Source organism: Leguminivora glycinivorella, chromosome 26, assembly GCF_023078275.1.
Source record: "Leguminivora glycinivorella isolate SPB_JAAS2020 chromosome 26, LegGlyc_1.1, whole genome shotgun sequence".
Taxonomy (NCBI): domain Eukaryota; kingdom Metazoa; phylum Arthropoda; class Insecta; order Lepidoptera; family Tortricidae; genus Leguminivora; species Leguminivora glycinivorella.
The window spans coordinates 9,489,950-9,505,431 of NC_062996.1; the positions used below are offsets into that span (position 1 = coordinate 9,489,950).

The 15,482-nt window shown below is 37.2% G+C and overlaps 1 protein-coding gene across 1 annotated transcript; it reads left to right on the forward strand.

Moving 5' to 3' along the window:
• The first annotated feature begins 262 nt into the window (after positions 1–262).
• On the forward strand, positions 263–13,091 carry LOC125239972. The gene is made up of 3 exons (XM_048147766.1): positions 263–401; positions 10,933–11,023; positions 12,737–13,091. Exons 1-3 carry the CDS (start codon positions 374–376, stop codon positions 13,062–13,064), a joined length of 447 nt encoding a protein of 148 aa, XP_048003723.1. The 5' UTR covers positions 263–373; the 3' UTR covers positions 13,065–13,091.
• Positions 13,092–15,482: the final 2,391 nt, after the last annotated feature.

Below are 15,482 nucleotides of genomic sequence, written 5' to 3' on the forward strand. Positions count from 1 at the left end.
CTCGTGAGCCAAGTCTAGGTACTTACTGGACTTGTCCTTCTCAGCTTTCACGAGATTCTCATCTCTTTAATTATTGTTACAATCACTCTGAGAACATTTTATTCATAATATAGTAAATCAAAAATCAGTTTATGCAACTTGTTTTACTTTGACTAAAACCTATTTAAAATTTTATTTAAAAAAATGTCAACAGCTTTCACAACACTTTGTTTATAATTATCGATATATCGACATCACTAGCGATTAATCGGTGAACTCTGGTTATCGTACGCTCAGTTTGTTTATATCTAGAGGGACGAACGCACATTGTTATCATAACAATTGTTAACGGTAATTGCTCAATAATAATAATATATTCATTATTGTGACTGTGATGCGTGAAATGGACATGGATATGTGCAGTAAGTATTATTATATTTTTTTATAATAAGTGCTTTTATTTAAAGAAAATAGTACATTACGATACAAGTGCGTAAAAAAGGAAGTCCGAAACGAGTGGCGATAAATTAAAACACGACCGAAGGGAGTGTTTTGAATCGACACGAGTTACGAATTTCCTTTTCGCACGTGTACCGTACGACGTTTTTCAGTACAGATGGCACTCCGAAGTTTCGACCTGGCATATAATGAACCACTTCTCGCACTAGTGCGTAAAAAAAACACCATCTGTACTGAAAAATACATTTGTTTTCATATATTTGTTTTAGGCTTACTTTGACTTGTATTTATTTTACTATATGTGTGTAATTTGCTCATAAAATATTTCGCTTTTTTTAATTATATGCATGATTCAATATATTTAACGAATGAATGTTGTGAACGATGTTTTGTTTTTGTAAACATTACATAATCTGGACAGACAGATACACATACTTCCATGTCGACAACTATACATGTAAGAATGTTATAATGACATTATAAGGAACATATATGTATTATGATATAGTTAACTATTGAACCTACATATCGGAAAAGTGGAAGGAATTTGCGCAGCAGCAGGGCACTGTTGTAGGCTTTAAAAGTTCCTACTCAATAAAATAGTACATTACATCAGAGGCCGGGAAAATGAGGATTTCCGGCCAAGTGGGTATATACGGCCGAGCGAGCGTGCGAGCGAGGCCGGATAGGGATACGAGGCCGGGAATCCGTTTTCACGCCGAGGCATGTATAGTGTTTTTCTCAAACATACAATGAAATAAAAAAAAATGCTCTAAAGGACAATATTTTATAAAAAAAAAGTTACTTTGCAGGCCTAGGCCTAAAAAATAATATGAAATCTCTTTACAGTCCTCTCGAGTTGTTGCGCCCAAAAAGCGATACTTCCCAGCCCATTTTAAGGAACGTAAAGACAATATTTCATTGCATGTTTGAGAAATAGTACATTACGATACAAGTGCGTAAAAAAGGAAGTCCGAAACGAGTGGCGATAAATTAAAACACGACCGAAGGGAGTGTTTTAAATCGACACGAGTTACGAATTTCCTTTTCGCACGTGTATCGTACGACGTTATTCAGTACAGATGAGCCTCCGAAGTTTCGACCTGACATATAATGAACCACTTCTCGAACTAGTGCGTAAAAAAAGCACCATCTGTACTGAAAAAATTGTTAAACAATAAATACAAAGGGTCATTCGCAGAAAATGACAATGAAATACTATTGAATTTAAAAAAGTTATGACTAGAAATATTTTATCAAAATCATAAAAATTCTTGCAACTTCAACCCGTAAAAACAAACAAACATACGCATAAAGTTAACTGAGAACGCCTTTTGGTTCGTCTTTTGTAAAATTGGCAATACATTTAGAATTAAACACAACTAACCATCCCAATAACAATCCCATCCTGTTTTCTTGGTTGCCCTGAAAACCAGCGCCGTGGCTAATACCAATTAGCCATTGGCATAATTATGCTGAGTGGCATCCTTTTTAGGGTTCCGTAGTCAACTAGGAACCCTTATAGTTTCGCCATGTCTGTCTGTCCGTCCGTCCGTCCGTCCGTCCGCGGATAATCTCAGTAACCGTTAGCACTAGAAAGCTGAAATTTGGTACCAATATGTATATCAATCACGCCGACAAAGTGCAAAAATAAAAAATGGGAATAAATGTTTTAGTAGGGTACCCCCCATACATGTAAAGTGGGGGCAGATTTTTTTTTTTCATTCGAACCCCAACGTGTGATATATTGTTGGATAGGTATTTAAAAATGAATAAGGGTTTACTAAGATCGTTTTTTGATAATATTAATATTTTCGGAAATAATCGCTCCTAAAGGAAAAAAAAGTGCGTCCCCCCCCCTCTAACTTTTGAACCACATGTTCAAAAAATATGAAAAAAATCACAAAAGTAGAACTTTATAAAGACTTCCTAGGAAAATTGTTTTGAACTTGATAGGTTCTGTAGTTTTTGAGAAAAATACGGAAAACTACGGAACCCTACACTGAGCGTGGCCCGACACGCTCTTGGCCGGTTTTTTGGTGACTTTAGTTTAAGATGTATATAGATTAAGGCTATTGTTGTTTTACTTGTATATTTTCACCAAATAAACGTTTTCTATTCTATTCTATTCTTAAATACAATCATCAATAGAAAACCTTTATCAATATTATCAATATTTCGCTAATCGGTAAAAAATATCTTGTTTTTGTTATTGACTTTATCTGGCAACGACGCAATTGAAAAAAAAACTTGGCGACAATGACCTTTGACGTCATACGTTTGAGTATTTGTCCTACAAATGCTCTGAAAAGGTTCCGTAACGAAAATGTGCGTGAAACAAAATTATGAGAGAAACCCACTATACATATTCAGAGTACAAAGTTTGCTTATCTATATGAATAATATGATTTATTGTTTATTTTTTACATAATAAAATTGTAACAATGTTTGACAGTGTATGGTTAGTACCAATAAATCTATCTCTCTATCTCTATGATCTCACAACTGGATGTGCCTATTTTTTTTTTCAATATTACCGGGACAAGTGGCGTACCTAACCTACTAGAAGAGTGGTGCTCAGCAGTGGACGATATTTTTTTTTTTCAAAACAAATTACACAGTATTACAGTCAGACACTAAGGCACTGTGCAATGCATAAAACATCATATATGATAGTATGATGATGATGACTAAATCGGAAAACGATTAAGTAACACAGTTAAATACCAGTTCCATTAAGACATGCCAGTTTGATCTTTAGATCTGTTTGTAGGCTTGTGTCGTTCACGAACTATGAACTGTTAGGAATAAAATCCCATCAATGACCGAAATGAACTGAATCTTTCCGTGCTCTGAAAATCGGTCTTTGCTCATTTAGTTCAGTATAGGATCGGCGAGCGCGAGCGGTTTGGATCGAGAACGAGTGTGTGACTGCGCCGACCGAAAGCGAGAGCTACTTAGCAGAGCAACAAAAAACGTCAAGTTTTCATATTGAACTTCGTTTACTTACAACCTTTCGGCCCGGAATGTTACTATCTGTGGACTATTCGTATCATTTTGACACTATTCGGTCCCATTCGTTCCGATCTTTCCGACCGCAGTGGTCGCTGGTCTGGCTGAACTAAATGAGCAAAAGACCTAAAAGAGCGAACTAGTTCGTGGGAGCGATTGAACGAGATCGGAGCGCTCCGATCAACGAACGAAACGGCACAAGCCTATCTGTTTGCATGATAGCGCAGCTCCGTAGTTGCATCGTAAATAGTTGCAACACGCAGGCCTTCACGGGGTTATTAAACAACCAGTTTTAAACGAGTTTAAAAATCATTTCGGATTTCGTGGCTATATCGTTACTTACTACCTTTGATCAATATTTTGTGGCAGTAGAACTGTGGGTTCAAACTGGGCTATGATACGTGAAGCAGGAAAAAAAACCGGCCAAGAGCGTGTCGGGCCACGCTCAGTGTAGGGTTCCGTAGTTTTCCGTATTTTTCTCAAAAACTACTGAACCTATCAAGTTCAAAATAATTTTCCTAGAAAGTATTTACAAAGTTCTACTTTTGTGATTTTTTTCATATTTTTTAAACATATGGTTCAAAAGTTAGAGGGGGGGGGACGCACTTTTTTTTCTTTAGGGGCGATTATTTCCGAAAATGTTAATATTATCAAAAAACGATCTTAGTAAACCCTTATTCATTTTTGAATACCTATCCAACAATATATCACACGTTGGGGTTGGAATGAAAAAAAATATCAGCCCCCACTTTACATGTAGGGGGGGTACTCTAATAAAACATTTTTTTCCATTTTTTATTTTTGCACTTTGTTGGCGTGATTGATATAAATATTGGTACCAAATTTCAGCTTTCTAGTGCTAACGGTTACTGAGATTATCCGCGGACGGACGGACGGACGGACGGACGGACGGACGGACAGACAGACATGGCGAAACTATAAGGGTTCCTAGTTGACTACGGAACCCTAAAAAGATCGCTAGAAATGGTTTTTCAGAGATAGACAATCGATTCTTTGACTTGTCGATATGATACGAAAATATTCGAATAGAAAACTCCTATTTAGAAATATCAAATATCTCAGTTAAAATGCAATAAAATACGTTCTTAGTTTTCGGTTCGGTATAAAAAAAACAAAGACTCGGGAACACCGCTCATCACACAAATAAATGTTCTCCCTGGGATTCAAACCTAGGTCTAAGTATTACCTTCATACGTGGAGTCTAATTACCTACGCAAGATCGGTCGTCTAACTGGTACCAGTAACAAGTAAATTTATTACAATATACAAAAAATACTTCATTAGGAATATTTGCATAATTTTGTTACTTAAAAACAGTAAACAAAAACATGTCCTCTTAAGATTAAGTATAAGTAGGCTAGAATTTAAAAAATGTAAGAAAGTCATATAAAATCATAAATAACTCTTACTTAATCCAAGACATTCATTCTCAACGCCCTTAAATGGAAGCAGGAAATGAGTGGCATTTTGAACAGCGACTTGCGGATTTTAATTATATTTGACCTTGGAGAGGACTTTGTGACCTCAGTTATAATATATACAAGTTTTTAAAATAAGTAAGATTTTGCATAAAAACTTGTTTAACAAAGCAACGAGTGTGCGAATTAGGTATTACGTACCTACTAAATCACGAGGAAATTCCTAGTAAGGAATAGTTTTCTTTAGGTTTTTGAAAAAAATCTAGTGCTTCTACCTGCTAACCAAATTTATTTATTTTGTTATTTGTACTTCAATCTTAATAATTTTTACAATCTTAAAGCTCGGCCACAAATGCGCGTTTTGATAGCGTAGGCGGAGCGGTAGCGGAGCGTCAGCGGAGCGCAACGATAGCGTTGCGCCGGACGAACGCTGGCGTTGCGCCCAGCGGACGCCGGCGGGAACTAACGAATTGCGAGCGGAATGCGCGCGGATTGCGAGCGCATCGCGCTCGTTAGTTCGGCGCTCCGCCGGCGCACTGCTATCATTGCGCTCCGCTAACGCTACGCTATCAAAACGCTTTATGTCTAGCGGAGGCTCTTCGTTAACAATTAAAAAAAAACTTCGTTAAAACGATCTTCATTAACTTCTTGTGTTCAAAATACCTACTATTAAACCATCCATTTTTTCAATAAAATAATATATGTAAAATTGTAGCTAAGTAATATAAAGTTGTCTTTACAGTCAGCAGCAGAAGTTCGGTAGCGGGCAAGGTGTTCACAATGATCCTAACACGCTCTTATTGTCTTAAAAATAAGATCGTGTCAAGTTCATTTTGAACACCTTGCCCGCTACGCTACTTCTGCTGCTGACTGTACCTCGTTAATTTAAGGCTCGTGGCAAACTCAAGTCTTTAGTGTTCTTTAGATATCCCGCACCTTTTTTTGGTCTTCTCTGTTTGGCCTAAAGGTTGACTGGTAGAGAATGCCATGCAGCATTAAGTCCGCCTTTTGTAACTGTATATTTTTACTGTGCAATAAAGTTTAAATAAATAAATAAATGTTAAACCAACAACCTGTGACAAAATTAAATATTACCTAGGGCGTAATATTGATCCTTAATTAATTAAAATATTTTATATTTTGTTTTTCTATTGACATAGAAATCCAAATAAAACGGGATGCAACAACTAATACATGATTTTTTTTTAAATGATGATTATATTATGGAAAATAATTTATGTCATTTGATGTTTGCCAATCGCTTTTCGATGAAGGAAAACATCGTGAGGAAACCGGACTAATTCCAATAAGGCCTACTTACCCTTCGGGTTGGAAGGTCAGATGGCAGTCGCTTTCGTAAAACTAGTGCCTACGCCAAATCTTGGAATTAGTTAACAGAGCGGACCCCAGGCTCCCATGAGCCGTGGCAAATGCCGGGATAACGCAAGGAGGATGATGATATTATGGAAAAAAATATTTGGATTTATCGACACAGAAACTATGTTTCATATCATGTTGGTCCCTAAAATCCAATATCTTATTATTAGAATTATTTTACTGATTACAATCCTAAATGGGCATAATTTTACCTATACCGGGTGGAACGGGTGAACATCGAGTGTAATGTAAAATTCTAAAAATTCTAAATAGGGTTAATGTGTTTCTTGAGTATTGACATGTGTCATTGAAAAATGTAAATAAAGCGGCAGGGTTGTCACCAAACTCAAACTGATTTTATTTATTATTGTTTATTGTGTTACTTAACCTCGATTATAACCTTAATAATTTGATTGAACATCAATTGGATAACACAACACTTTCAGGAAAGATCGCAGAAAAGTTCCACCCTGTATATATTTTATTTATCTTTTTCATGACAAAGAAAAACAAGGTTATCAGACAATTTATTATTGTTTTTATCTGTGTTACTGTATCGAATAACATAATTATGAAGCTAGTTTCCGGTTTTTAATATGTCGATTTTATATCATCATCATTATCCTCGCGTTATGCCGGTATTTGCCATGGCTCATGGGAGCCTGGGGTCCGCTGTGACAACTAATCCCAAGATTTGGCGTTGGCACTAATTTTTACGAAAGCGACTACCAACTCTACCAAGTCGGTTTTATATATTTTCCAAATTTAAATAGGTAAGGTCAGTGCGGGCAAGACCGGCATACTTTATTTGAAATAAAGTTTGAGTGGATAAAACTAGACTATTAAAGTAGTCTGGAGTGATCCGCGTGATCCTATGGGCTAGCGAATTTTATATTCTACACAGCTTTTATAATACTTTGGTGAATTAAAGTAAACTTATGTGATAAACATCACTTTTTTTATGGCTCGGCGGGTTGACCGTTCCCAAGCGCTAAGGCAAGACCGTCTAGTGCTCGTTGTCGCGTAATTTCATATGGAAATAAGTATCAAAATCATGTTCATTGTTATATTCTGTAATAACAGGGAGTAATGTGATAGATATTAAAACAAATAACGTTGATATTTTCAACATATCAGCATTTTTCTATGTATAAGGCAAGACCGTCATATGTCCCGTAAATGAGGTTATCTAACCTTCTTTTTTCAGTTCCAGACAAAAGCAAAGTCGAAACTTATAATTAAACATAACCTACAACACCCTTTTAAACTCGACTTATTTCCCATAAAGCCTAAAAAAGGTGCTTACTCTTATATGCGTCTTTCCGACTAGGCACAATTTCGAAGTTACATATATTAGAACATGAAACAATAAATTGAACGCGTTTTAAGAGCGTTAATTGTACTAGACAGGAAGAACGATTATTAAATTACTACGTTACATACATAATGCACAAATATTCCAACTGCTTCTATTTTAATTTAATTTTTTGCGTAATTTTTTGCGTTTGAAACACGAATCAAGTTGTAGGTAGGTATATTGAATATTGTATATCGAAGACCAATGGATTAAGGATGATAAACTGGTATACCTTCGAAGGTGTGAGAGGCGTAGATATATAAACACAAAAGTTATTATAGTCAGGTCTTTTTGGGTAGACGGTCTTCTCCACACTGACCTTAGGTTTAGAAAGTCAGTCTAATATAAGTTAGCAACGATTTTAACAGTCTTGCCGGTGCAAATGTTTTTTGAATGTCAATTTTCGTCCGGTACCACGGTGGTCGAGGTGGTGTATCGGTAAGCATGTCAGCCGCGATAGCTGGATAACAGGGTTCGATTCCCGGTTTTGCTACCAGTGCCAGCTTGATCACTTTTTTGGTGTATGGTATCTATTTTAAGTAAGTAGTTTATAAGGTATAGCGGGTCAAATCTCGACTGGAGGGCAATTGTAACTGATCCATTTTTAGGGTTCCGTAGTCAACTAGGAACCCTTATAGTTTCGCCATGTCTGTCTGTCCGTGCGTCCGTCCGTCCATCCGTCCGTCCGTCCGTCCGTCCGCGGATAATCTCAGTAACCGTTAGCACTAGAAAGCTGAAATTTGGTACCAATATGTATATCAATCACGCCAACAAAGTGCAAAAACAAAAAATGGAAAAAAATGTTTTATTAGGGTACCCCCCCTACATGTAAAGTGGGGGCTGATATTTTTTTTCATTCCAACCCCAACGTGTGATATATTGTTGGATAGGTATTTAAAAATGAATAAGGGTTTACTAAGATAGTTTTTTGATAATATTAATATTTTCGGAAATAATCGCTCTTAAGGGAAAAAAAGTGCGTCCCCCCACCCCTCTAACTTTTGAACCATATGTTTGAAAATATGAAAAAAATCACAAAAGTAGAACTTTATAAAGAATTTCTAGGAAAATTGTTTTGAACTTGATAGGTTTAGTAGTTTTTGAGAAAAATACGGAATACTACGGAACCCTACACTGAGCGTGGCCCGACACGCTCTTGGCCGGTTTTTTCCATTGATATTACACTATGATTTTGAGTTCTATATGTATCCACTGAACATGCCTACCATATACATATTACACTCTATTTAATAATGTAAATATTGTAAAACATGGAAAAAATGGACCAGTTACAATTGCCCCCCCAGTCGAGATTTGCCCCGCTGTACCTTACTTTAGCCTTGTTTGAAATCACAGAATAAAAATGTTACCTCCGTATCAGTGTTCAGGTATTTTTTAAATAATTCTTTATCTTTATTATATTGAAGTCATGCCGATATAAAGATTTGTTAGAATCACGTTCGATAAGCATTCATGAATGTTGAAATAACGTAATAGTACATTACGAGTACGACGTTTTTCAGTACAGATGGTGGTTTTTTTACGCACTAGTGCGAGAAGTGGTTCATTATATGCCAGGTCGAAACTTCGGAGGCTCATCTGTACCTACTGAAAAACGTCGTACGATACACGTGCGAAAAGGAAATTCGTAACTCGTGTCGATTTAAAACACTCCCTTCGGTCGTGTTTTAATTTATCGCCACTCGTTTCGAACTTCCTTTTTTACGCACTTGTATCGTAATGTACTATTTCATCACACCTGCACTTTAAATGTGCTATTGCACGCAGGCGGAGCGTGAGTTATAGAAAAATCGTTTTCCCAAGGGAATAATGAAATTTCTTGTACTGTAGGTACTTAACTTTTTTACATCTATTTACACATTTTTTACATTGCGAGTGTGATGAAAAACATTGTGTGTAACTCGGGGAGTATGAATATTACCAATATTACTAACTCAAGTCTTTAAATCGCTCCCGCAAGCCGTCGCGATTTAACTTACTCTCGTTAGTAATATTCAACTTCCTTCCCTTGTTGCACAATTTACTACAATGTTACCACTTTGAAGTTTGTTGTCGGAAATAATATAATCATGTCACGAGAGTACAGTCAACCAATTGGAACCCTAGGCCACTGTAGAACTAAACTCTGTCAAACAAGTCTGTCAGTAAATAAGAACAAAGAAAACTATAGGTATCCTTTTCTTTAGCACCCTAAAGAGAAGGATGCATATAGTTTTCTTTGTTTGACTTGTTTGACAGAGTATATGTCACAGTGACGTTTTAAATCAGATTGTAATAAATCTCTTACTGCTTGTCATTTTGACGTGGTTGTAGAATTAATTCCATATTAGCAAATCGTTTTGACAGTTCATAAAAACCGTCCAAGAGCGTGTCGGGCCACGCTCAGTGTAGGGTTCCGTAGTTTTCCGTATTTTTCTCAAAAACTACTGAACCTATCAAGTTCAAAACAATTTTCCTAGAAAGTGTTTATAAAGTTCTACTTTTGTGATTTTTTTCATATTTTTTAAACATATAGTTCAAAACATATTTTTAAATTAAAGGAAAAATGGAAAAATTCACACCTCCGGCAGGACTCGAACCTGCGACCTTTGGCCTTGCCGGGGCCAAAGGTCGCAGGTCCTGCCGGAGGTGTGAATTTTTCCTTTAATTTAAAAATATGTAATATCGCTCGCAGACGTTTCTGCATGATAAATAACCACAAAATTAAAATTTTGAAAAAACCCCCGACCGCGACCTAGTGGACCGATTTTCATGAAACATGGCTAAGAACACTCCCGACTAACACAGCTTTCAAATAAAAAAAACTAAATCGAAATCGGTTCATCCGTTCAGGAGCTACGATGCCACAGACAGACACACACACAGACAGACAAACAGACAGACAGACAGACAGACAGACACGTCAAACTTATAACACCCCGTCGTTTTTGCGTCGGGGGTTAAAAACAAATATAGTTCAAAAGTAAGCATATTGATACCAAATTTCAGCTTTATAGTGCTAACGGTTACTGAGATTATCCGCGGACGGACGGACGGACGGACGGACGGACGGACGGACGGACGGACGGACGGACGGACGGACGGACGGACGGACAGACAGACATGGCGAAACTATAAGGGTTCCTAGTTGACTACGGAACCCTAAAAAAGAAGCTGATTTGACTAGTAGGAAACTAGCCTATTGTCACTATTGTGAAATTGGTCACAGTTAGCTTAATGTTAATGAGCCTGTTTAACAGAAATAGAAAAAGCACGGTGTATAAAACATTAACGTATTTTTTTTTCCAGATACGCTGTCTTCACCAGAAGGTCTACAGGACTGGCACACAGACTTCGACGGCTGGGAATGCAGGTTCAATGCCAGCGTCCGTTTGTCAAGGTACTTCGTTTTTAGGGTTCCGTAGTCAACTAGGAACCCTTATAGTTTCGCCATGTCTGTCTGTCCGTCCGTCCGCGGATAATCTTAGTAACAGTTAGCACTAGAAAGCTGAAATTTGGTACCAATATGTATATCAATCACGCCGACAAAGTGGTAAAATAAAAAGTGGAAAAAAATGTTTTGTTAGGGTACCCCCCCCCCTTACATGTAAAGTGGGGACTGATTTTTTTTTATCATTCCAACCCCAACGTGTGATATATTGTTGGATAGGTATTTAAAAATGAATATTTTCGGAAATAATCGCTCCTATCGGAAATAACCTAACCTAAACCTACTCGGTAAGCCGTTTGTTTCTGTGTGATGTGTGCCAATGGTCACAGTTTAATTATGGACGTATGTGATATGTCACGATAAAATCGATAATTTTAAGTTTCCTAGAATAGAAACATCTTTTTCCCCTCACTAGCTCGGAAACACGTGTTTTGTCCTTTAATACCAGCGGGTAAAAACGCATTTTATCCACTAGTTGGTAAAGTGATTTGACCTTGAATAAAGTCAAATTAACTGCTTTAAAATTGATAAAAGTAGGTGAATCTAGTAATAAAGATGATTTACCACCTGTGGAACTACTAGAAGAAGTGATAAACGCATTTTTTGCGTTGTTGTTTCCTCGCTATAGTGAGGGGAAAAGTTTTGTGTTACACTCGGGTGCAAATGTATTTTACTTCTCGTGTGTTAAAAAACTCGCAAGTTCAGGATTCTATTCTCGAACCACTCGCTTCGCTCGTGGTTCAACTATAGAATCCTTTCACTTGCTCGTTTTTCAATTCCACACTCGGCGTTAAAATACAACTTTGCCCCCTTGTATAACAAATAACTATAAATGTGTAGTACGACAAATGAGAAAGTTTTGTAATAATACGTCTAATTAATGAATTGCGACGTTTTGTAATTCTGCTATTTGAAGTACTTTGAAACGAATCAGCGATGAAGAAATATTAGTTGAATAGTATTTATGATAAATAAGAAAAATTCAAATAAATAGAAGTTGAAACAAAATTACTCGAAACAATTTTACTCGAACTAAAGTTTCGATGATTTGTTGTCGATGAAATGATTATTCGATGAAAAGTTTGTCGGCGAAACAAAGGTACACCATAAGTTTGACGTGTCTGTCTGTCTGTCTGTTTGTCTGTTTATCTGTTTGTCTGTTTGTCTGTCTGTCTGTGTGTGTGTGTGTATTTGTGGCATCGTAGCTCCCGAACGGATGAACCGATTTAGATTTAGTTTTTTTGTCTGAAAGCTGAGTTAGTCGGGAGTGTTCTTAGCCATGTTTCATGAAAATCGGTCCACTATGTCGCAGTCGGGGGTTTTTTCAAACTTTTAATTTTGTGGTTATATTAGGCAGGCGTCCGGTTTTTTTTATCCCATATCCCAGTATTTAGTCCATCACTTTCATCCAATTAGCCCGAGTTCATTTTAGATTCCATTAACTCTCAAATAGTCCTTACACCCTGGCGGGTGTTGCCTCTGCGTGTGTCCCATCCCATGATACGGGCAAGGGCAACATCCGCTCGGTGTACCCCTTCAATTTCATTAAAGTGTCAAAAGGGCCTCTACGCGTTGGCTTCGGCCCCGCGCACGCCTCCCAAAGGCCCGGAACACCATTGTTCCGTGATAGGAAAGACATAACATATTCGATTATCTTTACAGATCACATTCGAAACGTCAAGAAAACGACCAGGAAAGATGCCAAAACTGCTCCAAGGAACAGAAAACTCAAAACACGCACGAAACACAGCCAAGTCTTGAAAACTTTGTAAAAACACAGCCAAGTACAGAAAAACCAACACTCCACGAATTTATTGTGAATGGACTATTAATTGCAAAGAAAAGGAAAGAAAATAAAAATAAGACTGATTTTTTAAGTATTTTTAAGGGTAATGAAGATTTTACGCACTACGATTATGTATTATTGACAACTGTTAAGGAAAATGGGAGGAAACATTTTTATAAATATACCTTAAGGTCTAAGATTTGATACATTTGTTTTATTGATACCTATGCCTTAATACCAAACTAATAGATAATAGTACATTGTGCAACAAGGGGAGGAAATTGAATATTACTAACGAGAGTAAGTTAAATCGCGACGGCTTGCCGGAGCGATTTAAAGACTCGAGTTAGTAATATTCATACTCCCCGAGTTACACACAATGTTTTTTATCACACTCGCAATGTAAAAAATATGTAAATAGATGTAAAAAAGTTAAGTACGGTACAAGAAATTTCATTATTCCCTTGGGAGAACGATTTTCTATAACTCACGCTCCGCCTGCGTGCAATAGCACATTTAAAGTGCGGGTGTGATGAAAAATATTATTGGACTTCTTACACATATTGACTGAGCCCCACGGTAAGCTCAAGAAGGCTTGTGTTGTGGGTACTTATAAAACGATACTTAAAATATACAATTTTCCCCTCACTAGCTCGGAAACACGTGTTTTGTCCTTTAATACCAGTGGGTAAAAACGCATTTTATCCACTAGTGGGTAAAGTAATTTGACCTTGAATAAAGTCAAATTAACTGCTTTTAAATTGATAAAAGTAGGTGAGTCTAGTAATAAAGATGATATACCACCTGTGGAACTACTGGAAGCAGTGATAAACGCATTTTTTGCGTTGTGTTTTCCTCGCTATAGTGAGGGGAAAAGTTTTGTGTTACACTCGGGTGCAAATGTATTTTACTTCTCGTGTGTTAAAAAACTCGCAAGTTCAGGATTCTATTCTCGAACCACTCGCTTCGCTCGTGGTTCAACTATAGACTCCTTTCACTTGCTCGTTTTTCAATTCCACACTCGGCGTTAAAATACAACTTTGCCCCCTTGTATAACAAATAACTATTCTTAAACACATAGAAAACTATGACTCTGGAACAAAATTCTGTGTTCGTCACATAAACAAATGCCCTTACTGGGATTCGAACCCGGGACCGCGGCTTAGCAGGCAGGGTCACTATAACCATAATCGTCATACCGTGATCGAAAATTATTGGAGCCGTATATACAGGGTGCCCGGTAATTAATGGACAACCTTTTATCCACCAAGAGCCACCTTATACTGGTCCAGAAAATCGACTTTAAGGTTTAGTAAAAGTCGCCTGGTTTTCGAGATTTTCACACTTTTTAAAATTTCAATGGATATTAATGGACAACCTTTTAATCACCAAGAGGGCACCTTATACTGGTCCAGAAAATCGACATTAAGGTTTAGTAAAAGTCGCCTGGTTTTCGAGATTTTCACACTTTTTAAAATTTTAGGTAGTATTAAAATTTTAAAAAGTGTGAAAATCTCGAAAACCAGGCGACGTGCCTTTTAACCACCAAGAGGGCACCTTATACTGGTCCAGAAAATCAACATTAAGGTTTAGTAAAAGTCGCCTGCCAAATTACCGGGCACCCGGTATAACGAAATAAATAAAACGCCTGACCAGAATCAAATGGCAAATCATATTATTTGTAGTGATGGCAATTATTTTTATGGAATACTAGCTTTTGCCCGCGGCTTCGCTCGCGTTAGAAAGAGACAAAAAGTAGCCTATGTCACTCTCCATCCCTTCAACTATCTCCACTTAAAAAAAACACGTCAATTCGTCGCTCCGTTTTGCCGTGAAAGACGGACAAACAAACAGACACACACACTTTCCCATTTATAATATTAGTATGGATTATTTGCCCATACTTAACGGATTTTATTACTATTATATTACCTACTTACAACTTACAATTTAATTTTCGGAAATCTTGAGAATGTTTTGCAAATTGTAATTTTACTGCCTACGCACATTATTGACTTAATGATTTTTCCTAAACATATTCTCAAAGGTCAATACAATTTCATACCACAAAAACATAGTTTTCTGAGTGTTAATAACACTTAAACGCTATAGATGGCGCTGCCATTACCTAGATGGGAGTAATGGGTAAGCTGTGTTGGTCGTTATCCAAATAGCTTCGATACTGTTATGAAAATGGTTAGTTTTCCAAAGTGCGTGCAAAATACTATGTATTAATAGTTCATTATCCCGGCATTGCCTCGGCATCATGGGAGCCTGGGGTCCATTTTGACAACTATTCCCAAGATTTAGCGTAGGCACTAGTTTCTACGAAAGCGACTGCCATCTAACCTTCCAACCCGGAGGGTAAACTAGACCTTTTTGGAATTAGTCCGGTTTCCTCACGATGATTTCCTTCACTGAAAAGCGACTGGCAAATATCAATTGACATTTCGCACATAAATTCCGACCCGCGACCTCCGAAACGAAAGTCGCATGTACTTACCGCTAGAATACCAGCGCTTCACTACTACTTACTATGTATTACTAGTTTGCTAATCTAAAATCATAAAATGGAGTTGGGCATAACATGTTGCTGAGCAGAGTGATGGCAGGCGGACTAAA

What these genes read in the sequence shown, in the direction of transcription:
- LOC125239972 (XM_048147766.1), top strand. Translation starts at nt 374, where the DNA reads ATGCGTGAAATGGACATGGATATGTGCA. An exon ending in AATGGACATGGATATGTGCA is followed by an intron (nt 402 to 10,932) that starts GTAAGTATTATT and finishes TTTTTTTTCCAG; the next exon opens with ATACGCTGTCTTCACCAGAA. An exon ending in GCCAGCGTCCGTTTGTCAAG is followed by an intron (nt 11,024 to 12,736) that starts GTACTTCGTTTT and finishes TTATCTTTACAG; the next exon opens with ATCACATTCGAAACGTCAAG.